Source organism: Colossoma macropomum, unplaced genomic scaffold (genome assembly GCF_904425465.1).
Source record: "Colossoma macropomum unplaced genomic scaffold, Colossoma_macropomum, whole genome shotgun sequence".
NCBI lineage: Eukaryota > Metazoa > Chordata > Actinopteri > Characiformes > Serrasalmidae > Colossoma > Colossoma macropomum.
Window position 1 is genome coordinate 28,246,164 of NW_023494809.1, and position 26,459 is coordinate 28,272,622.

Consider the following 26,459-nt stretch of genomic DNA (forward strand, 5'->3'; position numbering starts at 1 on the left):
ATTAAAACCACTCAAGGGTTAAGGTACTTTTTAAGGTATTTTAAGGTAATTTCATTTCAAAATTTTTTAATGCAAAAAAAAAAACACCCGTATCAGTTAGGAATCATAAACAAATATAAAACTAAAGCCCTCAAACAGTCTTTCCACATCTCATCTGCCATTATATGTTCTAAAAAAGCTCAATCACACACAATACACTATTTTCATAAGCCTTGATTTCGCAGTAGACCATCAAGGATTTCATCAAGAGAAGCTGAATATCTTTGATATCACCATGTCAAGTGATCACTGTCCACTGGAGCCATTTTAATAGGTATTAATTTGCTGAAAGAATTTAAGTTAAGGCCACTGTTGCGTTTTGGCATCATCTAAAAAATTTCTATCATTTTAACGGGAGGTTTTTATGCAGCAGCACCGCCAGTACACTGTTAGAAATAAAGGTTCTATGCAGGAACATTTTTCATTCATCAAGGTACAAACAGTGTAAATGTTCCCTCAAAGCTCCAACAGTGGTTTTAAGGTCTGATTGTGAACCTTAAATAAGTTTTTCCAGGTGAAAAGTTCGTATTTGTACCTTTTCATAACCGAATGTTTTAAAACAGAACAGTAAAATAAAAGTCCTGGAGACGAGACGGGGTGTGTGGAGTCAGTACAGCTTAGAACATATCATTTCAGTGGATTATGGTTCAGTTATGTTCCCTGACTAAAGGTACTGAGATGGAGCCTTGAGGGGACCACCCTAGTGACAAGAGGGGCACTGACCCAGTGACAGTTTAGTACCTTTATTTCTGAGAGTGTATAGCAGGTCGCAATACTTTAACTTTTTTAGTACAGTCTAATTGATAGTATAACACAATGGTCTCTTTTATCTTGTAACGTCCCTCATTTATAGTCAAAATAGTGCTTTATGGTAATAGTGATTTCTCTTTTAGGCCATGTCTGGTGCCCCCTGTGTGTCGTATGCACTGCATACCACCTGTTTGTGCCCCTGCACACATTTACACTCATAATGATGTCATATATAACGTCCCAGAGTCACATCTGGTAGTGGATTGAGGATCCGGCCTGTAACGTCTGATTATCCTTCAGAGAGGCTTGAGTGTGGGGAAGGGCAAAAAGCTGCAGCGGTGCAGACACACACACACACACACACACACACACACACACACACACACACACACACACACACACACACCGCCCGCACACTGATGCTCACTCGCATTTAGAACACACCTACTAAAGGTCAGGATCTGAGTACATTTGTGTTAGCTGGTGCACACCACTGACTCATGTCCATTATAAGACCAGAAGAAATGAGCGTGCATGCCTGCGTGTGTGTGTGTGTGTGTCTGCCAATAACAGGCTGTCTGTTCAGTATATGAGTAAAGGTGTCATTTGTGTGTATGTAATTCAGAGAGTTACTGATGTGTCATCTTACAGCCCCCCCCCAATGCACTAACACACACACTTCATACTAACATCTTTATACACAATGTCAGAACATGCAGTCATACATACGGTCACACCCGGAAATAAAAATCTCACATCTCTGAAATGGTTCATCTCTTAAACTTTTCATACTAAATCTAATGTACTAGATTTGATTCCACATCATTTTGGACCATCTGATTGGTCCATTCACTATTAATTATAAACACAAACATTTGTTTTCTTACTAGGTTTTGACATGACCATGACAATGTGCTCTATATTAAACATACAATTACAACCCCATTTCCAGAAAAGTTGGGACGCTGTGCCAAACGTAAATAAAAATAAAATGCAATGATGTGCAAATCATTTAAACCCTATATTTCATTGAACATAGTCAAAAATAGTCTAGGGTTAGGGTTAGGGCATGTGTTATATATATTTATTATGTGTTTTTCAAAAAACAATACCATTTCTCAGTTCCAACGTTTGATATGTTGCCTTTGTACTGCTTTCAATGAAATATAGGTTTAAATGATTTGCACATCATTGAATTTTGTTTTTATTTATGTTTTGCGCAGCATCCCAACTTTTTTGGAAATGGGATTGTACAATAACATACAATATCAGACAACCAAACATCTTCAGCCAATTCAGAATGCAGCTGCCAGAGTCTCACTAGGAGTAAAGAAGGAACAGTAATTGTGTATGTATGTATCTTTGCATGGTTCATTTATTTTCTATGATGGAAAGCGGTATTTGTATGGCTCTTTAAAGATATACATGGTTCTTTAAACAAAATGATCCCTGACTTTAGTTACGCCACAATATAAATTTTGTGTATGATCTAAATTTTATATATGCAGGACTGTGCAAGTCTGAGGCATCTGAGAAAATAAACATTTACCTGGGAAGTAAGCATGTATTTTTACAGAAAAGCACTAATATTAGAGTAATGCAGAGTTTATTAGAGTATTAGACTATATTAGAGCATATCAGAGTATATTAGAGTATATAAGATAATATTAGAGTATACTAGAATACATTAGAGTGTATTAGACTATATAAGAATATATTAGAGTATATTAGAGTACATTAGAGTGTATTAGACTGTATTAGAGTATATTAGAGTAAATAAGAGAATCTGAGAGTATATTAGAGTACATTAAAGCATATTAGAGCAAACTAGAAGACATTAGATTATATTAGCATACATAAGAATATATTAGAGCATATTAGAGTATATAAGAGTATATTAGAGTACATTAGAGTGTATTAGACTATATTAGAGTACATTAGAGTATATTAAAGTATATTAGAGTATATTAGAGTACATTAAAGCATATTAGAGCATACTAGAATACATTAGATTATATTAGCATACATAAGAATATATTAGAGCATATTAGAGTATATAAGAGTATATTAGAGTACATTAGAGCATATTAGAGTATATTAGAGTATATAAGAGTATATTAGAGCATACTAGAATGCATTAGATTATATTAGACTATATAAGAATATATTAGAGTATATTAGAGTACATTAGAGTATATTAGAGTGTATTAGAGTACATTAGAGTATATTTGAGTATATTAAAGTATATTAGAGTACATTAGAGTACATTAAAGTATATTAGGGTATATTAGAGTATATTAGAGTACATTAGAGCATATTAGATTATATTAGAGTATATTAGAGTATATTAGAGTACATTAGAGCATATTAGATTATATTAGAGTATATTAGAGCATATTAGATTATATTAGAGTATATTAGAGTATATTAGAGTACATTAGAGCATATTAGATTATATTAGAGTATATTAGAGTATATTAGAGTACATTAGAGCATATTAGATTATATTAGAGTATATTAGAGTACATTAGAGCATATTAGATTATATTAGAGTATATTAGAGTATATTAGAGCATATTAGAGTATATCAGAGCATATTAGAGTGTGTTGGCTTAATCATTTCCAAAACATCCTTCCTTTGTAGAAGCCCAGTATTTACAGTTACCATCCAATACCTGCTTCAGTTAATCAGACCTTCCTAAAATTAAATCAACTGTGCTGCTGATGGAATTTGACAAATTTGACAAAAAACAAGAGAGAAGTCAGGAACCTATATGTAATAAGAATTTTCTAAGAGTGACCTTAACCTAATCTTGACTTTACCTTAACGTTAGCAGGCAATAACAGATGATGTCCTTGCATTTCTTAAAAATATGAAACATGCAGCTTGGGTAAAAAAAGCACTTTCTAAAGTCAGGATCATGGTAAAAAGGGTGAATCTGTCATTTAACGTCCCTGTTTTTGGTCCCCTTTCTTTTTCTCTATGACATCAGAACATTTCATATTAGAGCATATTAGAGTACATTCCACTATATAAGAGTATATTAGAGCATATAAGAGTATATTAGAGCATATTAGAGTATATTAGAGTATATAAGGGTATATTAGAGTGCATTAGAGTATATTCGAGTATATAAGAGTATATTAGCATATATAAGAGTATATTAGAGCATATTAGAGCATATTAGAGTATATAAGAGTATATTAGTGTACATTAGAGTATATTAGAGTATATTAGAGTATATTTAAAGAGTGACTTTAACCTAATCTTGACTTTACCTTAACGTTAGCGAGCAATAACAGATGATGTCCTTGCATTTCTTAAAAATATGCTTGGGTAAAAAAGCACTTTCTAAAGTCAGGATCATGGTAAAAAGGGTGAATCTGTCATTTAAATTCCCTGTTTTTGGTTCCCTCTCTTTTTTTCTACAACATCAGAACATTTCTGTCCTGAAAATGTACAAAAACACACACACACTCGCAGACACTTCCAATTCAGCTCTCTGGGTCTCTCAGGGTACTCTCGCCCCCACTATCTCCTGGTCTTCACCCCTTCATTCAGCATTCGCCCCTCTAGTGCTGCCCTCCAGTCGGCACGGAGCAAAGGCCACGGCAGCGCGTGTGGCTGCGGCGCTTCATCTCTCTAAAGCACAGCCTCGGTGCAGCAGGCTGGGGAATAAAGCCTCACTCACCTATTTCACCCTGACGACTACAATTACAGAAGATTACCAGCACTACACACAGACATTCATAGCACTTGTTACAATAAAAACAAAATAGGGGTGATGGGAGAGCGAGGGTGCGGGGCGTGTGGACTGCTGAGGCTACATACTGTTATACTGGTACAACCTGGTTAGCCTTTATAGCAGCGCTGAGCTCTGGAATTCCTCACCACAACACATCCGTGACTGCTCATCCATTTCCTCCTTTAAAACTGAATTGAAAACTTATGCCTTCACTCAGAGCTGCTCTTCTACCTTCTACCTACCTGCCGCACTCTCATCTCTCATCTCTGTCCTGTTTGTTTCTTTTGTTTGTTTCTTGTAAGGTTTTTGCTGGCCTGTTTGTGAATGCTCTGTAAAGAGACCTTGAGCTTTGGATTTTTTGTAAGATGATATATATATATATATATATGATATATATATACATATATATACATATATATATATACATATATATATATATATATATATATATATAGCAATTACTCAATTACTAATTACTAAGTACTTAATCAGTAATTAATACTTAATGACCAGTATGATAATGAGTATTTAATTACTTATTAGCATATACATATCAATTAATTTGCACCCCTTAGTGTAAACTTTTAGCATTATTATTATTATTATTATTATTATTATTATTAACAGTGACTGTCATAGGAACAGTCAAACATTTTACCACTTTAACGATACACCTTTCACCTAATCAGAGGTAAAATGATTGCAAACTTATACTCTACTTGTGTGGAACATTTTATTCATCTCTCTTTTGGTTGTTAATGTTTATTTTTAATTTCTCTTTTCCTGTCTAGACTAATTTCTTTCTGTTCTGTTCAGCATCTGGGCTGCTTTGTTGTTGCTGACTTTAGCATTTTATTTTAGTGCTGTTTTTGTGACATCATAAAAACAATGAATTCAAAGTGGACTGTTTTTGTAGTAAAACTTTGATATAATTTTAGATATATATATATATATATATATATATATATATATAAAATTATATCAAAGTTTTACTACAAAAACAGTCCATTCTGAATTCTTTGTTTTTATGATGTCACAAAAACAGCACTTTTAGCTCTGCCCACTCACAGTGAAGTTATAAGGAGTGTTTCAGGCCAACTTTCATTTTGAAAGAGGCTGAATACAGGGCAGCCAATTAGAGCAGAGATCATTTGCATATATCCATCTTAAGGCACAGTAACAAAAGCAGGATGTTTGATTTCTTGGGGATAAAGAGAAGCTGGAAAAGGCTAAAATGAATTATGTCACAACCACACAAACATCATCAACTGGACAGTGTAGAATATGGATCATTATTTCATTAAAAACCCTTTTACGTCAGGAGCAGATGTCGGTTCTTCACCCTGCCTACTGGTGTCTGAGGTTTTCTTGTGTTATTTGCACTGGAACTATGAGGCTAATGGAGCTAACAAGTAAGAAGTTTAATGTCTTAGACTGAATTTAAGAAAATAATAAAAATAAATGCAATAATCTCTGACGTATAATTTCCCCCGTGTCTGCCGATTGCCACAGACAGACCCCCCTGACTCCCTCAGTCATGCTAACAAACCCCACAGCCCTGCTAGCGCGCTTTCCCTCCCTCCCTTCGCCCTCCTCTCGTTGACATAATGGCGACGGAGCGGTGGAAAAAAAGAGGCCGGCAATCTGTAATTCATCCTCGCCACGGCTCATTTGCCTGCGTTGCTTCGCATTAAGTGACAGATAATTTATCTCTCTCTCACTCACGCTCTCGCGGTGTCTCTCTCCCTCCTCCCCCCCCCCTCAGCGTTAGCCACTTAGCATGTTTTACAGCTCTGCCTGACGACGCTAGTGTCCCCCTGTCTCTGGAGCTGTTCCGCTCAATTATTCATCCTCATTGGGCTAAAGTGGCTCTTCCAACAGCCGTATTTAAATGAACAGAGAGGAGATGACAGCTCACACGCGCCAGATAGCATGGAGCCATTCACCACAGCACTGAGGCCATTCACTAGCCGTACTGCTTAGACACACAGCTAGCCTACAGCAAAGCGTTCAGTGCTAACTAGGCACAGCAAATGAGCCTAGACTGCAAAGCACATAGAAGGCTACACCAATCTGTCATATTTCTAAATTTCACCTCAGTGATGTGTTTATGCTCCACCTACAATTATTATTATTATTATTTTGTGTAGCAGCTCTTGCTTTACAGAACACTGGAAAAATTCCCTCTGTTTACAGTCGGTGTAGTATGTTGTTGCAGCTAAGCAAGTTTGAAAGAACATTAGTTCTCAACATTGCTACTACCCACATGAGTTTGCTAATACTCACATACCCACAGTTTGCTCTACATGCTAATGTTCAACTACCCACACTAGTTTACTCAGCACGCTAATGATCCACTACCCACACTACTTTACTCAGCATGCTAATGTTCAACTACTTACATAAGTTTGTTCAATACTGCTAATGTTCAACTACTCATATGTTTGCTCTATACTGCTAATGTTCAACTACCCACACTAGTTTGCTCAACACTGCTAATATTCAACTACCCACGCTAGTTTGCTCAACACTGCTTATATTCAACTACCCACACTAGTTTGCTCAACACTGCTAATATTCAACTACTAACACTAGTTTGCTCAACATGCTAATGTTCAACTACCCACATACATTCACTCTACATGCTAATGTTCAACTACCCACACTAGTTTGCTCAACACTGTTAATATTCAACTACCCACACTAGTTTGCTCAACACTGCTAATATTCAACTACTCACACTAGTTTGCTCAACATGCTAATGTTCAACTACTCACACTAGTTTGCTCAACACTGCTAATATTCAACTACTCACACTAGTTTGCTCAACACTGCTAATATTCAACTACTCACACTAGTTTGCTCAACACTGCTAATATTCAACTACTAACACTAGTTTGCTCAACATGCTAATGTTCAACTACCCACATACGTTCACTCTACATGCTAATGTTCAACTACCCACACTAGCTTACTCAACATGCTAATGTTGAACTACCCACACTAGTATACTCAGCATGCTAATGTTCAGCTACTTACATAAGTTTGTTCAATATTGCTAATGTTCAACTACTCAAATGTTTGCTCAACACTGCTAATATTCAACTACTCACACTAGTTTGCTCAACACTGCTAATATTCAACTACTCACACTAGTTTGCTCAACACTGCTAATATTCAACAACTCATACTAGTTTGTTCAACATGCTAATGTTCAACTACCCACATACGTTCACTCTACATGCTAACGTTCAACTACCCACAGTAGTTTGCTCAACATGCTAATGTTCAACTACCCACACTAGTTTGCTCAGCATGCTAACATGCAATTACCCACACAATTATGCTACATGCTGACATTCAACTACCCACACTAGTCTACTCAAAATGCTAATGTTCAACTACTAATATAAGTTTGCCATGCTTATGTGCAACTACCCACACAAGCTTGCCACACCATGCTAATGTTCAGCTACCCACACAAGTTTGCTATGCCATGCTTAAATACCTACACCATGCTGTGCCATGTTCAACTACCCATGACTTTGCCACAAAAGGCTAAAGTTCATTTACCAAAAACAGTTTACCACACTATGCTAACATTCAACTACCCACAAGTTTTCCATACTATGCTTGATTAGCCAACAAAATGCTACTGGAACTGCACTACAGAAAATAAATATAATTTAAAATTAAAGATCTCTAAATTCATGCATTTTGACAAAGAACTGCTACAGGCTAAAACCGCTAAATGCGCTATACTTCCTCATTAGGCTGAATGGGATATTTGCCTGCACTGTGGGCAGAGCATGGATAGATCGTTTACTTTTTAAATGACTGATCAGATCTTGTGGCTAACTGAAATGAATCTGTCAAATGCAAATAATACCTCGGATGTCTATGTCTGTGCTGAAGGCCTCCAGGCTGCAGGTCTCAAATCCAACCAAGTTTACTTGGCTTAACTTAGAGTTGTGGGGAGCACCTGGGTTAACAGGTGTAGAAGATAAGAGAATGTAACTCTCTCAGGTCCACAAACACTTCTCTGTATCATTTTCCTGCTGCCTCTCAGCGCCTCGCTTTCTTTTTCTTCTTATGGAACAAATTTTACAGGGTAGAGTCAGAGCGTTCATCTTCATCCTCTCTCTCTCTCTCTCTCTCTCTCTCTCTCTCTCTCTCTCCTCTCTCTCTCTCCTCTCTCTCTCTCTCTCTCTGTCTCTGTCTCTCTCTCTCTCTCTCCTCCGTGAGCAGAACTCATTAGAATTATCCAGCCACTGTTTCCCAGGGAATGTCATCTCCTTCCTCCAGCCAGGCCAATCTGTAGCGTTCGCCATGGTCGCCAGGCAATATCCCTGCCCATTTTCTCCCTTACTGCCCCCTGTTCGGAGCGGAATAGGATTGGGACCCATATTGGGAGAGAAGCCCAGACTTCTAACATCCATTACTGTCAAAGAAACAAAGCACACACAGTTTGAAGTCCATGCTGCACTGAAGAGGACCTGTTCTATCACATCAAAAACACTGATTATTTGGACAATGAGTCTCATTGGCTAAAAACTTAATAACGTTTTTCTTACCCAGTAATAGACTCTTGGGCTGACGTTAGGGCTGTCACATTATATTAGTAATCAAGTCATCCACTGATTACTTTAACTACTAGTCAAGTCAAAAAAAGGCCCAACAGTAAATATGGACTTATACCAAAACATATTACACTATGCATAATGCTTCACTGGAAAAATATAAACAGCAAATCTTTTACGAAAACTAAATTCATATAAATAATTTGGCGAAAAATGTATATAAACAGGAGTTTCTATTGGATTGTTTCTTACCTTAAGAGTTTTAAATAATTTAAAATATGCCATATCATCAACTAATCATTGACGATTAATCGACGAGAAGGTAATTTATAATCTGTAATTTAAGTGAAGTAAACAATTGTAAACAAGTAATCATGACAGCCCTACTTTACATTTTGCTGCTGTCGGAAGAAAATCTCGTATCTCCATTTTTGTTGTTTTTCAGTTTTTGAAATAATTTGAAACCCTTTACGTTGTGTGTAAATTTCATGATAAATGAACCAAAAGAAACGGCCTAAAATTACTTGGAGAAAAGTCTGGCTCCATTGACTTACATTATAAGTAAAAAAGTTACCATTTTGGAGATATGAGGTTTTCATCCGACAGCATATCCAGCAGCGATATACAAAGTTTCTAATTATGGCCTGATTTGCACGTACTGTGTCTGTGAGGCATGAACGACGCGGAAAGTCTTGCTTTTCATTTCGGCAGCCATGTTAACTGGTCAGCGCTTTCGCACAGGCTGCATGTGCGAAGCGGAAGAGAGTCCCAGACGCCGCACTGTATTTAGAGAATAGACCAGACACAGTTTTGTCTGCGCATGTCGCACAGCAAAAATACCCTTAAATAAGCCATGAAAATCAATGAATATTAAACAGAAAAGCATATAAAAACTTGAAAATGCTATTTTTTAATAAATTAATTTAATTCATGATGAAATACTAGTTAAACATTCAACAGAATTCCCGGGTTGGTCGACCAGGCTTGAAACTTTTTCCTAATCAGAAAAAGAAATGTCTGTGTAACTTCCTCGCTGCTCCGCTCTGCAGCACAAACGCTGCATGTATGAAAGGCCAGCGCGTCCGAGCTGCAGCGCTTGCGTTGCCGTTTCACTCACGCCACACAGAGGTAGCATGTGAGAATAAGGCCTAACCCTTTTGAACAGACCGTCTTCATGGAAGATGGTGTTATTTTTGAAGGGTCACTGTTCCTCAGTAGTCTGAGCTAGAGAGACGGACACTAGAGAAACAGCACTAATATACAAGCCCAAGTTTGTCGTTTACTTCCTGAGTAAACCTGCAGTGTAAATTCATAGAAACCATGTATACCCTTTACACGCACTTGGCACGATGTTTGTTCAATCGTTCTGTTTACAGATCAGTTTCTATCCATTATATGTCCTTTATTTGTGGAATGTCATTTGATGTGTAGTTTACATTCTGCATTTGATTGGCTTTGGTCAGAAACCGACAGCCAATCAGAGTTCGGGATTTGGAGATTTGAAAGTCAAAACATAGCAAAATGTTTATATAACGGAAATGGCGGTGCATTGAACACTGTAGTGTTACGCAAGTGTTGCAACTATGGCGGCTGAGAGCACCAGTCTTGGTGTTCTTCTAGCACATTCTTTAAAAAAAAAACGTAAAATACTTATGACAAAACGTCTTCTAACGTCTTCAATTGTTGCGTACACTGAGCTACAGGGGCCACATATAGGGGACTTTATTAGAACCAGTGTGTGCGCTGCCTTTTTAATATGGTGGGGTTTATATACACGTCACTGCTGATTGGGTAACACCTCAGACAAGAAACACATCGTTCAACCCAGAAACCGTAGCGAACCGGTGCAGAACGTTTTCAGATTGAACGTACGCTAGGTGAGCAGATAGGCGTTGGATGGTTAGGTTGCCTCAGCCAATCAGAGTTTCTGATTCAGACAAAGCCACGGCGGGAGTGTCTTTGGGCAACTCTGAGTGAGGAAAGAGAAAAGCAAGAAACGCAACCTGAAAACAAAAACAGAAAAATGAAAAATACAGGACATTTTCTACAGACGAGGCTGTAAAACCGCTGTTCCACCAATGAACAGTGCTGTGTGAAACTCCTCAGATCCTGAATCGTGTTATTCAGAAGACGTGAGTGGTTTTGGCATCATGATGCACACGATACAGATAAAAATATAAAAACTGACCCCTTTCTTGTTCAGGGTTTGCAAAGCGCTCTTTTGTAACTGTGGACCAAGAGAACTTTCATATATAAGCAGTGCACCATGAAACCACAGAGGGATACGGCTCAGGAAAAAGGGCATGACTTCAAAACAACAAGAAGAAAAAACTACAAATAACTTATAGGTCAAAGGGTTTTGTGCAGGTTAATGTGTTAAAATGTTCTTTCACTGTCATGGTTTAAGTTTTTTCAACAAAAACTGCAAAAACTAAGCTCTTTTATGAGCTACTGCGGTTTTATAGGCCAATTCACAAACCGTCCCTTTGGAATTATAAGGTTCTCTCTGTGTCCTGAACGGTTTTGAGATACTGAGCTTTAAAGATTTCGCATTTCAAATAGCAAGACTAATATGTGGAACGTGTCTCTTTCATATGTGAAAATGACAGAGACCCTAAATTTATTCTAAATGTACAATATCAAAATCCTATCAAACCTGTAAATGAGTTTATTTGGAACACGTTAAATACAGATAGAACCTCCTAATCCTGAGAACTCACTTTCTGCTTGGAGTTATAAGGTTCTGTCTGGCAAAACATGAAAAGAAGCAACGATCTTAAAGGACCAGAAACAGTTTATACTCGTAATTTGTTTGAAAACTAAATTAAAAAGAATGTAATGCTTTTTGCTTTGACATTATAACATTTATATTTATTTATTTATTTTTATGGCATTTCTTGTTTTAGGACAAATCATCTTGTTCTTATTCAAAAAAGCCTGCAGATTAAGTATGAAGGTCAGTATCTAAATGCTTTGTCCAGTGCAGAGGTCAGTTTTAGGTGGGAAACATTAGTTTAAGTTTCCTTTACTTAAACAGAGACGAGCTGCTGTAATAAACGGTCCCAGCAGGTCAGCGTAGCCGGTCAGTCTAAAGGCCATGTGAGGTTTAGTTTTACATCAGAAATGAGACTCTAATGAGCCAAAGTATCTTATTTTGGGAGAAAGAAGGAAAAGAAAAGATGGATGAATGAATGAAACTAATGTTGATGTTGTAATTAAGGGCCCATCAATTCAAATGTGTATTATTTAATCACCTTTAAGGCTTAAAATTTTTTAAATTTAAGAAAATTAGGCTTTTTAAAGAACTAAAGAAGACAGGCAGAGTTTCAGCAACATGTTTTCATGTTTCATAAACTTTTATAAAGATTTCTTGCAGTCAAGTTTATTTATACAGCGCTTTTTACAACAGGTGTCGTCACAAAGCAGCTTTACAGAAAAATCCGGGTCTGAGCCCCAATGAGCGTCGCCAATGGCAACAGTGGCAGGAGGAAGAAACCTTGAACCCATCCTCCTCTGGTCGACACCGGATAGCAAACAGTGTTAGTATAAAGTATTATAGTACAAAACGGGGAAAAACAGGTGGAGCAATGGTTAATTAGACAGTTTGAGTTTATGCAGCAGCAGCAGCTTCAGGAGGGTCAGTTCATGCAGGTGAGGTGCAGATCAGCCAACAGAGATGGAGCTCTGGTGACTCACCTGCGGCGACTCAGACAGACGTCGCTCAGCGGCTCAAATAAACGGAAGCAGAGCGAGAGAGAGTGAGAGAGAGAGAGCGGTGACATGCAAAGAAGCAGAACCTGATTGGTCCTCTTGTGCGTGTTCAAAGGGCTGATTGGCTCGCAGATAGAACCTTATAGAACTGAGTTAGAGTTTGACTTTGGAGATAGAACCTGTTTGTTTTCTAGACAAAAAAAAAGCATATAACTTAAAGAACGCCTCACATAATGTTACGAAGTTACAGAATAAGAATCTGTGAGAAACTCAATTCTGACAAAAACGTCAGAGAGAACCTTCTAATTCCAAGGGGACGAAATATAGTGAGTAGCAGTATTTGTTAAATGACATATTTTACTAGCTGAGGTTGAGCCAAATCTGGGGATTCTGTCCCAAAAAAAAATGAGAGCATCCATGGTTTTCTTCTATTCTCAACAGCAGTTGCCATGACGTCACAACAGTTCCTCTAGAATGGGCTGAACTTCCGTGTAACGCTTTTCACCGAGAGTAATTACGATGCTATCGAACTCAAAAGCACAGGAACATGAACCTATGTGCCGTCAGAGGGGGTCACAACGGGTATCGAAAGCTTAAAACGATGTTGGAAAATGAATGCTATGAACACAAAGGCAAGCACAGATCAGACGGTCAGTGTCCGAGGAAGACCAGGCCGAAAGAGCACGGCTAGCGGCACTGAATTAAAAAAATAAATATTCATAAAAATCCCACCCCCCTCCAAAATATCCATGCTTGCTCCTTCCATTTTGTGATAAAACATAATGAACGCATAAGAGATACGTTCTGATGAACAAAGCGAATGAAGAATGCACCCCTGATGGTATTTTAGTCGGCCTACGAAATACGTTGCTACTGCAGTGCTAAACTGATAAACCAGTACGGCTTCTGTGGCAACATAACCAATTATAATGGTTCTCAGAGTAAATGCATCTTAGCTGGCTATGTAGACTAGTTTCATTTAAAATCCCTAACCTACCTTCCACAAGACAGCAGCGACATGGCTACAAGATCTGCTCGGACCAGCGATGCAAGACCATCCTGCTGTCTCTACGACAACGTAGTTCGGTTTCCTAACGGACTGGCCTGGCTGCACCTCAGCTATGGGAATTGTGAACTGTTCGCAACTGTTACACAGAATCCTTCCAATTTTATCGCTGTGTAGATGATTATAAGCTTCAGCGCTTTTATAATTCCTCAGCTCCTCGTCGTCAACGCCTTCATAAAAAACAAGGTAGTTGATAATGTCTACATACGTGACCTCTGGCCAGAGTTTCATATTGTCAGCCCAGACTTGGGACAGGTTCACTGGATGAGGAACAGACTGGGTGACACTATTTACAGTTCTTGTTAAACATTCTTGTCCATGATGCCACCACGACACAACTGCCATGTTCTTGTATCCCAAAAAGCGAAACCTAGCGAGCTTACACAGTTTAATAACTGGCTAATGATGAATCTCTTTAGCCTCGAAGCTAATCCGTACACTATGGGTTGTCACCAACAAACGCACACTGGAAGTCGTGCCCATTCTCCTTCCAAAGACGCGCAAAGCGTAATGGTAAATGTTGTTGTCTAGGAAAACCGTGGACAAAATGAGTATGCAGAGGTGGAAGTGTGTCAGCGCAGGTCCTAAAGGGTTGAGCTTACAAACCACACCAAGTGAAAAACTTGCAACTTACTGACTTTTCTTTCTGATAACTAAGAGAACATCTGACACATACAATTTGCTGACAAATGATAAGGGACGCCATCAGCACGGCGGGCTTGATGATTACTGGATGCCCGAACAATGAACAAAAGGCTAAAAATGTGAGACTTCAGAAACTATTTACAGTGATAAGAGAAAGAACAACAGAACAGCAGCCATTTAGCCCAGAGTCAGAGTCGCAGAATAACTCCCAGAGGCTTCTTTAGACTTAAGTGTTAACGGTAGAGCACAAAGAAAAGACCTCTGAACTCCATTTGTCTTTTTCCTCAGCACTTGTAGGGCTAGAGTTACCTACAGATGGCGAACTGGACTGGGCTGCACCAGGTTTATGTCCAGTCATGATTAAATATGTGCAGAAAGTCTTTCCTAAGTATTTAGTTAGACACTGAAATGGTCATATTAATTTGGATTGGACCACCAATATTTAAGGAAATGCAATTTTTTGCCTTTTGGTCATTGTTTGAATGTTTTTATTGAGACATTCTCACTTTAATAAATGAATAATAATAAATTCATAACCAAACAATCAATACAAAAATACAGAAGGTGACTTGCATTGACTTCCTGCATTCTGGAAAAATAATATAGTATTTGACAGAATAAGGTGTTCATATTTAGGTTTTCAAAGCAGAGCTGAATAAGAATGAATACCCATAGTCCTATTTGTTTATTTATTTTGATTGAATGCTAAACTTGTGAAAAAAGTTTTGGGCAAACAGGTTCTACTTCTAATTTTTGGTACTGTATAGGACCATTTTTGCTAAGAATGTAGCCTACACTTTTAAGAACAAACATTTTTGGTTCTCTGAAGTACCATTTTTTAAAGAACCTTCATGTTATGAAAAGGTTCTTTACCATTTAAAGAGTTATTTCTAGAACCTGTACATTGTGTGGAGGTTCTATAAACTAGAACGGCTTTCACACTGCACATCTCACTTACAAAAATGGTTCTGTGCAGTAAAAACTTTCTAAGGAGCCAAAAGTGTTTCTTCCATGCTATCAGCATGGAACCCTTTTTGGCACTCTTTGCCTCTGTGTGCCCTGCATCTCATTTATCTACCTCAGACTCACAAATTGAATATGTGGAAATGTGTACAACTGTACATATCAGTTTTTATTTCATAACTTTTAATACAGTACAAAAATGGTGCATTGGAATTGGTGCAACACTGGTGTATATTAATGTGTCTAGTTAGAGTCTAATGTATATATTTTTTGTATATACTTTTTATATACATTTGTATGTAAGTACTACAAGGGGGCTGCACACCTAAGATTTTCACTCACTTTTGCACCTGTGTGAATAATAGTCTCTTAAAAGTCTCTTAAAATCTCTTAAATTCATAGCACATCCAACAATAAAGGAAGCCTTGCTCATCTTAGGGATCAGAACACATGGGGACACACAGAAAGCTCTGGTTCTACACTCTGAAATTCATGAAATGATTCTACTGATGCCAACAGTGAGCTGCACAGGGTGGCTTGCTTTTTGTTTTTGTCCCAGTAGTGAGCTCATCAGGCAATCAGCAATAAGTCATCAGTGAATGTTTGTTACAGTAACACAGTTTAAATGAGTTGCTAGGCTTCATATGCAGCGGAATATTGTTCTATAAATAATTAAACGTATTACACTGCAAAAAATGGTCTCTTGTCAAGTAAAATTATCTCAAATATAATCAAAAAATCTAATATTTCTCCTGTTGAGATTGTTGTAATCTTAATTTTAGACTATTTAACTTATTTCTGGACTTTTTAAATTTGTTTTAAGTAATTTTAGAAAGTAAAATGATCTCACTGGACTGGCAGACAGTTTGGCTGGTTTTGCTTGAAACCAGAAAAATTATCTGCCAGTACAGCAAGATAATTTTACTTAATAAAATGACTTAAAACAAGGATAATCTTATAGTCAGTGCACAGCCATCTCAAAATAGGAAATATTACATTTACAGACTAGATTTAAGACTAGATTTAAGATCAATTCACTTGAAGATTTTTTGCAGTGTATTTATTAATAATAATCACAGTTAATAATTCTTCTGCCAAGAAGTGCACTGCAAAAATGGCATCTTGTCAAGTAAAATTATCCTAAATATAGTCAATAAATCTCCTGTTGAGATAGTTGATGGTGTATTTAGCTTGTTTTAAGAAATGTGCTTGAAACCAGCAAAATCATCTGCCTGTAAAGTGAGATAATTTTACTTAATAAAATGACCTAAAACAAGTAATGTCTAGAAATAAGCAGAATAATCTTAAGTATTAATCATAAATGCACAACCATCTCAAAATTGGAAATATTCAGTATACTGACTAGATTTAACATCATTTCCCTTGACAATATACTATTTTTGCAGTGTATCTATTAATAATATCACAGTTAATAATTCTTGTGCCAAGCGGTGGAGTTAAAGCCAGAGAAGGCCACAACGAAGCACAACGTGTTTTTAGTAACTTGCTGCATTAATACAGAATTCAGTCGATGTGTGTAACATCAGCTTCAAACATGGCTCGTCCAATCAGATCTTAGAGCTGTTTTATTAAAGCGAATACTCACTGATGTTTGTACAAGAGGCAAATATTTCATATGCTTTAGCCTGAGACGTCCACATTTAGACTGAGCTTAAGGCGATGGTGGCTGTGCTTGGGATGTTTTAGTCTTTCCACCAGGCACATGCTTTAGCACAAAAGCTACAAAGACAAAGCAAACAGCATGGCCTCTACCTCTGATCTGAAATTTAATGCTCTTCTTTATCTTTTTTTTTCATCTTCTTTTCTGTGCCACGTCTGAGGCATCATCTGGCGGACTGCTGGCCACGTTCAGGGCATGTATTAGTATCTTTAATGCTAAAAGCAGAAAAGGGAGGGGTGGCGGTGGCGCAGGCTCAAAGGCTGGCGAGTGTTTTAGCGAGCTGAAACTGAATAATGGGCTGCAGTAATAAGGTCGGGAGGCAGAGGCTGTAGCCCAGGGCTTTGACCATCTCCGTGACCTGATTGTGTCAGCCGGTGTCAGCCGCCATGACAGCACAAACGCACAGCGCGGCCCATCAAAGCCAGCGTCACGCCGATACGTCCAGCCAGGCCCCCGCAGGCGCCTCCCGACTCCGAGTACACACACACGAAGCTCATTAGCGATGTTTAGCATCAAGACGCTAGCTGAGCACATGCACACAGACGCCAGGAGTGGAACAATGCATCGATTCAACCGCATCAGTGTTCAATTTAGGATCAATTATAGGATCGATTCCAGCGTTATTGTTTTCGTCACCCGTTTTCCACTTTTTTTTACACCACATTTGTGTTTTAAAAGTAATTTTTAAAGAAAATTTTGAATCGTACCAAATTATCAAATTCAATCAAGTCGATTTGCTGTGAAATTTCATAGATATTTCAAAGATTTCATTGTGCAGTGAATTAGGCCGGTGCCCAGACATGGTAAACCAAGGTAAGGGCACCCAGTGATGGCTACAGTCATGATCTTGGCTTAATTTAAAAGGTAACACTGTCAGCTAAACTGATCTCTGACTCTTGCTGTTATCAGACCACACGTTTTGGATGATAATGTCTCTGTGGAGAGTGGCAAAGCTTTAAAGGTGAGGATCCATGGATTTGCTAGCGTTTGCTCATTTGGTGCTCATGTTGCAAATGAGACTATTGTAACTGCTGTGATAAACGTATCAAAATTGTTTTTGGGAATCAAATCCGGAGTTTTTAAGCTTTCTAACGGTATATTGCATCCCTGTGTTGCTGGATAATTTCATGCACAATAATGATGTATAAAATCTGAAAGTAAACACTTCGACGGAAGTGTGCCGCGACTGGTATGGTTTATTCAAATAGTTTATTTATGTAGCGTTTTTTACAACAGGTGTCGTCACAAAGCAGCTTTACAGAAAAATCCAGGTCCGAGCCCCCATGAGTGTCGCCAATGGCAACAGTGGCAAGGAAAAACTCCCTAAGAGCAAGAGGAAGATATACTTAGAGTAACCAAGACTCAAAAGGGGAACCCATCCTCCTCTGGTCGACACCGGATAGCAAAGTGATCTAGAAGAGTTCATTTACTGATTATTTCAAGGAAACAATTGCAAGACATTAGTATTCCTACATGTGAACATAACTGAACTTTGAAACATATTTTGTGGTACCACATTCATTGTGCCTAAAATATATAATTGTTCTAGAAATGCAGCTGTTGAGCTGCACTGGTTAAACACTCTTGTTGCAGCAGACAAAAACATCCATGTACAAAAAAAGTACTTTTTGGACATCCTAAGCCCAGAGTCAGTTTCAGACATCAGACAAAACAGCTGTGGGTATCAGAGAAACACTGGCTTGTCTTAAGTCTTGTACACTCAGGAAGCTAAGCGGCTACAGACAGCACTGCAACGGACAGTAAAATACGTGTGACAGTCGCAATTCTGTTCTTAATTACTACATTATTGACACTTTATACTAATGATTTCCAGATTCTATTCATTATAGTTTTGATTAATCAGGAAAAGAAAACATGTGGCTAAACTGAATATTTATCATACATATTGGGCCTCATTTACCAATATATTTTCTTAAATGTGTTCTTGAGAAATGTCCTAAGAAAAAATCAATATCAGATTCATGATGTCTTCTGAAACCGCAGAACTGTTCCCACCTTTGTGCTCTTGAGTGTGTGTAGATTCTGTTCTTATCTAAGAACAGATCCCAAATAAGAAAACACAGGTGGATGTCAGAAGTTTTGTGAAAACTGCATAAGAGGATTTTAAGAAGTTTCTTCTTAAGAAAGTTTGGTGAGGCTCAATGTTTCTTTCAATAAATTAAAATTACAAGGATTTTTCTTTCTTTTGCACGATGCTCTTTCAAACATGAATACCTTCCCAGTCTTCTAAATCACACTATTATCAAAATCAACAAGGCCACAGGATGGCTTCTGCACTACCCTCAAAAATGCTGTTTTACTCAGAAACAATAACGGAACTTGCACGGTAGTCCGAATGCTGATTCTAGATTCTGATTCTATGATAAAGTATTTACGTATTTTGTACTTCTTTAGTCATTCATAACCCTGAACTGTAGTCTCTGCTGTCTGCATTTTCACTTTTCATTCTAGTGATGTAAATATGGTGCGCAAACATCATCATGACAACTAATCAATAACACGATTCGGTCAGAATTATTTTTTATTGTCACCGTTAATGATGATGTTGATCAGTTGTTGCAACAAAATACACTTTTGTTATGAAATAAAAGATGACAAAACATTACAACAACAACTTGTACTGAACTGAACGTTACGTTCTTTTATTTGACGAAGACTAAGCTTCATCTCACATGCTATTTTGTTTGCACTCACGTCTGCATCACAGTTAGGGTCCGTCTCAAAAGCAATGGAAGAAAAAGTGTTGTTATTAATATCATTAGTAGTAGAATCTCTGAAAGTACATCTGCTGATACTTCAGGAGGCATCGTCAGTGATGTACAGGTAACCACAAGCAGGTGCACTTACAGAGATAATAGAAACACTTCTTCTTCCAGTAATTTTGAGACTGTTCCTAAAGCTGGGGTTACACTACATGACCTTTACCCCTATTTTAGCCCCGATTCTCAGTCTGGCCGAGTCTGAGCTGGTCAGCTGTAGTCTGCAGATTTTTGGGTTAGTCAGAGTCGACAGTTGGAGAGAGACTCGAGTCGTGTTCTCTCAATCGCGTTTCAGACCAGTTGGAGTTTATCAAACATATTTGATTTTTTGGACCCAAAACTGAGCGAAATCTAGTCTAAACTGATCAACGACTCAATCTGAACGGATTCCTGCAACAGCCAATGAAAACTGAGAGCGCAAAAGACGAAAATACAGCAAGTAAACAAAGAAAAATGGTGAAAAGTCTCTCGTGTGGAGTGAAGCTTTTTAATGAGCTGAGTTTAAGGCATGAGCACAATTGAATTTATGTACATTTAAAACTCTAAAACATTCCAAACTGATCACATTTTTAAATGCATGATCCTCATTTAAACATGTTGCTTCTTTACTGTTTCACTGCAAACGGCAGAGAAAACAGCAGCAGCATCTCACGTTTGTTTATTTGCGTCTCCTAGTAATGGGAGAACGCGAGTTCAGTGAGCTCCATTCAGTTCAGAAGCAGATTAAAAGTTGAGTAGTGTGTGATCCCTAATCGTTTAGTGTGGATCCACAATATTTCAGTCGACCAAAACAGTCGGACAGTGTAAGACACCCAGTCTTTTATAATCTGTTCAGATTTTATATGTAATGTGTCATGTAATGTGCCCATGGCTTAACTCCGAAGCAGACGCAGGACCAAAAGTAGTGACAGTGTTGAAGCTTGATCTTTGTCAAATAAAAGGTAAAACAAATAAAAATTCTACATGAGTTTAGCATTTGCAGGATGATGATTATGATTCTGCATAAAGGCCTTTACATTTTCACTTTAAAAGTAAAACCAATCTTTTTTACTTTCAATAATAAGAAATTATTCTCTCCACAGATCCCGTATGATCCCACTATATCACTATTAATTACCCCAAAAAAATGACATCAGCTGGATCTGGAACAAATCCCAGGAACAGAGTCATTCAGATAAAATTTCAGAAGTAGTCACAGCACAGCTGGGATTCAATTTGGCACTTTCATTTGATCAAGGGGGAAATTACAGGCTCCATCATACCCCTAGAGCATCTTCCCCAGTTTCATTCTACTACTTATAAATGTATAACTAGACATAAAATTTTATAAATTTTAAAGTTTAGAAATGTTCTTGTCCAAACTGTGTACAAATTCACTACTTAAACATAACATGTACTCATTTCTCCAAAGGAATATGAGGAATAGTTGAGTGAGAAATGCTAATAAAAGTGAATGAAAGTCAATGGCTGCCAATTACCATCATGTAAATGAGATCATGCTAACCGGTGGTAAATAGTTTCCATTCATTCTTAGCCATGCTAAGATATCTGGTTAAGCTGCTCCTCTCACTCCTCTGCAAGCCATGCTGCTTTTCAAAAAGAGTCTGAAAATCAAGTCTCCTCCTCGCTGTTCTTCAAACAACACCCTGTGCTGCATTAGGAGATCATAAGAGTTAGCTTAAGGAGAGGGATGAGATAGGGGTTAAGGTAAATAACGCTAGCAGTGGCATGAAAGGGCACATCGGCCACACAGTCGTTCCCTTTAATATGAGAGCAGTGTGCACCTGCGATAAGATGATTCATTAGATAGAGCTCCGCTTTGACAAGCGCCATCGTTCAAGCCTCTGGCTACTGATGGAACAATTCTGCAGCCGGCCCCCGTAAATATGACAAGGTCAGCTTTTTAGTCCCCACGCGCCCCAGCTGCCGACCAATCAAACGCAGGACACTCCGCTTGAAGAAAGAAAGCGCAAACTGGGCCGCCGAGCAGTCATGCTAATCACACTCAGAGCAGGCTCGCTACTTCACAGCAGAATAAAATTCAAATCAGACTAACAAGATTACTGTGTGTTTGTAAGATTAATACTGAGGAATTTATATGGTGAAATTACAGCAAGTGGGATACAGCGTTTCATGCACATTAAAGAAATGTTCACAAGAAACGTTTGTGTTAATTTGTTAAAGATACATTACGTAAGATTTGGGGATTTGGAGACCTCTCTGGTGGAAATGTGTAATTGCACACAACATCCGGACACTTTCATCAAAATGACGACACCAGAGCTACAGTTCACAAATGCACTGTAAATGCAGCTGTCGGAACAAAACCTTGTATCTCTATTTTTGTCGTTTTTCATTTTTTGACATAATTTAAAAATGCCTGTAGGCCTCTACATTGTGTATACATTTCATGATGAATGAACTAAAAGAAACGCCCAAAATTACTTGGACAAATGTCTGGTTCCATTGACTTACATTAAAAGTAAAGTATGTTTTTTCCTTCTCCTGTAAAGTTACCATTTTGCAGATACAATATTTTCTTCCGACAACAGCGCAATCCAACTTCAGAAACACTGCAGAGTCAGCCACAACACAACGGAGAACACTCAGAAAGGACAGAACCATGCAAACTTTTAAATTCTATGCAGCATAAACATCAGCCAGTAAAAGTAAGATAAAGCTGTAATTTGAACAATAACTAATATCATTATATCGTGATGGGAATTAGCTGTACTCTCTTTAAAAAGATGGTTCTTCAAGGGTTCTTTAGTATAGGGATAGGCTGCATTTAGAACCATGATGTCTATAGAACCATTTGCACGCTTAAATGGTTCCTTGCATGGTGAAATGACTCTTCAGAATGACATATAGAACCTTTTTGACAATGGTTTTATATACCACCAAAAAGGGTTCTATCGTGACAAGCTTGACATCGAAGTAATAGAAGAACCCTTTTGATGCTATACAGGGTCATTTTCAAAATAGAACCATATACAACACATTCTTCATCAATCTGAACAATGATTTCACCATGCAAAGAACCATTTAAGCATGTAAATGGTTCTGTATAGAACTCATGGTTCTAAATAGAACCATTCCCTTTGCTAAAGAACCCCTGAAAAACCATCTTTTGTGTCACTAAATTTTATAATACAAAAACAATGTTACTATACATATTATATAGATTACTATCATTGCTGTACTATACTATCCACCAATCCATCATCTAAACCGCTTATCCTTCTGGGTCGCGGTGGGGTGCTGGAGCCTATCCCAGCTGTCATTGGGCAGAAGGCAGGATACACCCTGGACAGGTCGCCAGTCCATCACAGGGCAGACGGACAGACATACACATTCACACACACACACTCACATCTAGAGGCAACTTAGCATGTTCAATCAGCCTGACTGCATGTCTTTGGACTGTGGGAGGAAACCGGAGTACCCGGAGGAAACCCACGCAGACACGGGGAGAACAGGCAAACTCCACACAGTAAATGACCCTGGTCACCCGGCCGGGAATCGAACCCAGGCCATTCTTGCTGTGAGGTGACAGCGCTACCCACTGCGCCACCGTGCTGCCCCTGTACTATACTATATAATTTACACATAGCAACACCAGATATGACTGAATGTGAGCCTTTGCAGTCTTACAAACTTCTGTCATTGATAAACTATCATAGATATTCCATCTCCTTTAAAAGACCCTCCTAGAAACATTTCCATCGTTATGAGTGGCTTTGTAGCATTTATGAAGCTGCATGTGTTTGCAGTGTGTTTATGAGTTCGTGTTTAGGTTCTTGTTGGCCTCAGTACTCGTCCCCGAGCACTGTGAGCGTGTTGAAAGATTATTCAAAGAGAACTCAAAACTTGATGAATGACAAGTCTTCTGAGGATGCAGGTGAGTTGAATGCAGCATAAGCAATGTCAGTTAATTAAGTGATACTGAAACAAAGAGGTAGTGACCATATATGATAAAGAAGTCAAGGAGAGTCGGGTCAAGGGCAGGACTTTCCCAGCTTTCCTTGTTTAGATGATCAAGATTAGTTTAAGATTAGTTTGGTTAGGTCAGTATGGGTGGCAAATCCAGCCAAAAAAGAAATTAAAATTAAAACAATAAAATGTAAATGCAAACCTCTTTTTGCCCTTCTTCTTTTCAAACATGTGTGCAAATATCCAGCCCAAATTAGAAATGAAATGAAAGCTACATTTGCAATTTCATTTTTCTCACAATCACGAGCCATTTGTGTCAAAAATAAAAATAAATGTAAAACAGCTATTTGTCATTTGATTTTAGTCGTTATTCTGGTGTTTCATGGCCGTATCTAAAATTAAAAAGCTAACAGAGAAAAGAAAATCCAAGCTTCACTTTGGCTTTTCTTCATGAAATGCAGAATACGTGTCAAAACTAAAATCAAAATGCAGTGTTCACATTCTTATTTCTTTTTCACAGCAATCGGCTGCAGATCTGACAAAATGAAAATGAAAATGTAAAACATAAATCAACAGCAAAGTGACAGTTTGTGATTCAGTTTTCGGCGTCGGCGCGCTTTAAGTGTCAGAATAAAAAGGCAAATGCAAATGAATGTCGACGCCACCTGCTGGAGATTTACTGTTCATTTCACACTTTGCTTTTCGTTTTCAAATTGACATGCAAATATATGTTAATTAGCACACGGTGGGGATACAGGGTACATTTAAGGACATCCTCAGACCTCAGAGCGAGAACAGCATCATTCCTCAAGCTAAACCACTTCGAGTTTCGAGAAAAACCATCGTCATGTTTCAGGTCTGGTGTAACTGAACATCAGACCAAACGCTGTCAGACCAAACAGCCTCAGAAAAAAAAACTGTGAAAATGTTACACTGGCATTTATATCGAGATACACAATAGTTTTCTAAGTTATACGAACCAGTATATGCTCGACCAGGCTTGCGTTTGGTCTGATACTTTTTTTCTGAGGCCTGAAAAATGAAATTGCAAATGTAGATATTTAATTTCCTTTTCAATTTTGGCAGGATATTTGCACACATGTTTGGAAAAAGAAAGGACAAAAAGTGGTTTGCATTTACATTTTATTGTTTTAATTTCATCTTTGGTGGGATTTGCCTTCCGTAAGGTCAGAGCAGCATGTGTTGAGCTCCAAAAAGGGTTCTTTTGTTACTGTGATGTCAAGTTTGTAACAATAGACAAAGCTTTTTGTAGTGCTATATGGTACAGACGTACTATAGTATAGATAAAGTGAAACACCACATAAAGACAGCAATACAAATTTGTGTGTTTGTGTGTATGTGTGTGCGTATTACTGACCTGTCCCTGTGCATTGGTGACCAGTTGGCCTGTGACCCCCTGCAGGCTGGGCAGAGCGTTGCCAAACACCTGTGAGCCAGCAATGGAGCCCATCGCTGCCGCAGCAGCAACTGCTGCCTGGCTGGCTAAAGGGTTGAGCTGAAGAGAGACGAGAACAGAAGAGTTACAAACTTACACAGCAAGGAATTTCATCAGATACACAAGTAACTCCACAACAAATGCCAGCGTTTAACACCCAGGGGCTGCTTGAACCAGCTGTGTGTAGTTCAAAACATAGGCTAACCTCGTAAAAAAAGGTTCCACAAGGGTTGTTTAGTAAAGAAAATGCTTTATATAGAACCATAAATGCGGATTGATGGAGAATGTACTGTAGACGGTGGTCTTTAGAACCTTTTTGAAGATAATTCTATATAGCACCAAAAGGGCTCTTCTATTACGAGAATATCAACCTTTTAACAATAGACAAACCGGTTTTGGTGCTACATAGAAGCTTTTTTCAAAAAAGGTTCTATACAGGATAATCTACAGCACATTTTCCTTCAATGTGAAGAACCATTTCATGATGCAAAGAACCATCTAATCATGCAAAGTTTCTTTAAGTGTTCACTTTAGAACCATTAAAGAACCCTTGAAGAACCATCTTTTTAAGTGTGTAGTTATAATGTCAGTATTTACTCATTTCAGGTCTACGTATCACTAAATCAAACTGGGCTGCACCGCGCAAACTAGCTTCCTTGAGTAGGTACTAAATATTTGCACCTGTCGCTAAGCAGGAGTAAGTTTTTGTGAAATAATAATAATAATAATAATAATAATAATATTTTATTATTTATATAGTACTTTTCATGCCGGTGGCAGCTCAAAGTGCTTTACAGACAGGTGATAAAACATAATTATACAAGAAATCATAAGTATTTACTTAGAATCAGAAGAAAATGAAACAGATCAAAGAAGGTAAACACCACGAGACGTAGAGTCTTAATGAAATGCTAAGTTGGAATCAATGGGAACCACCAAGATTCCAGCTCCAGACATAAAAACTAACATGTACAGGGAGACGGCAAACTTACAGCACTTATTTGGCAGATGCAGAAACCTTCTAGACTGATGTGGCTGTTATGTTGGTTGGCTTTATATATATACATATATAATGATAATATATGCCATCTGTATTGTAGCTCATTCAA

General features: G+C 38.0%; 1 protein-coding gene across 1 annotated transcript in view; it reads right to left on the reverse strand.

The window, feature by feature from the left end:
• pou6f2 (POU class 6 homeobox 2) overlaps nucleotides 1–26,459 on the reverse strand; it is a 211,116-nt gene that overhangs the window by 30,446 nt on the left and 154,211 nt on the right. Inside the window, 1 exon segment of the mRNA XM_036558920.1 lies at nucleotides 25,273–25,410. Coding sequence (XP_036414813.1) covers nucleotides 25,273–25,410 — 138 coding nt within the window.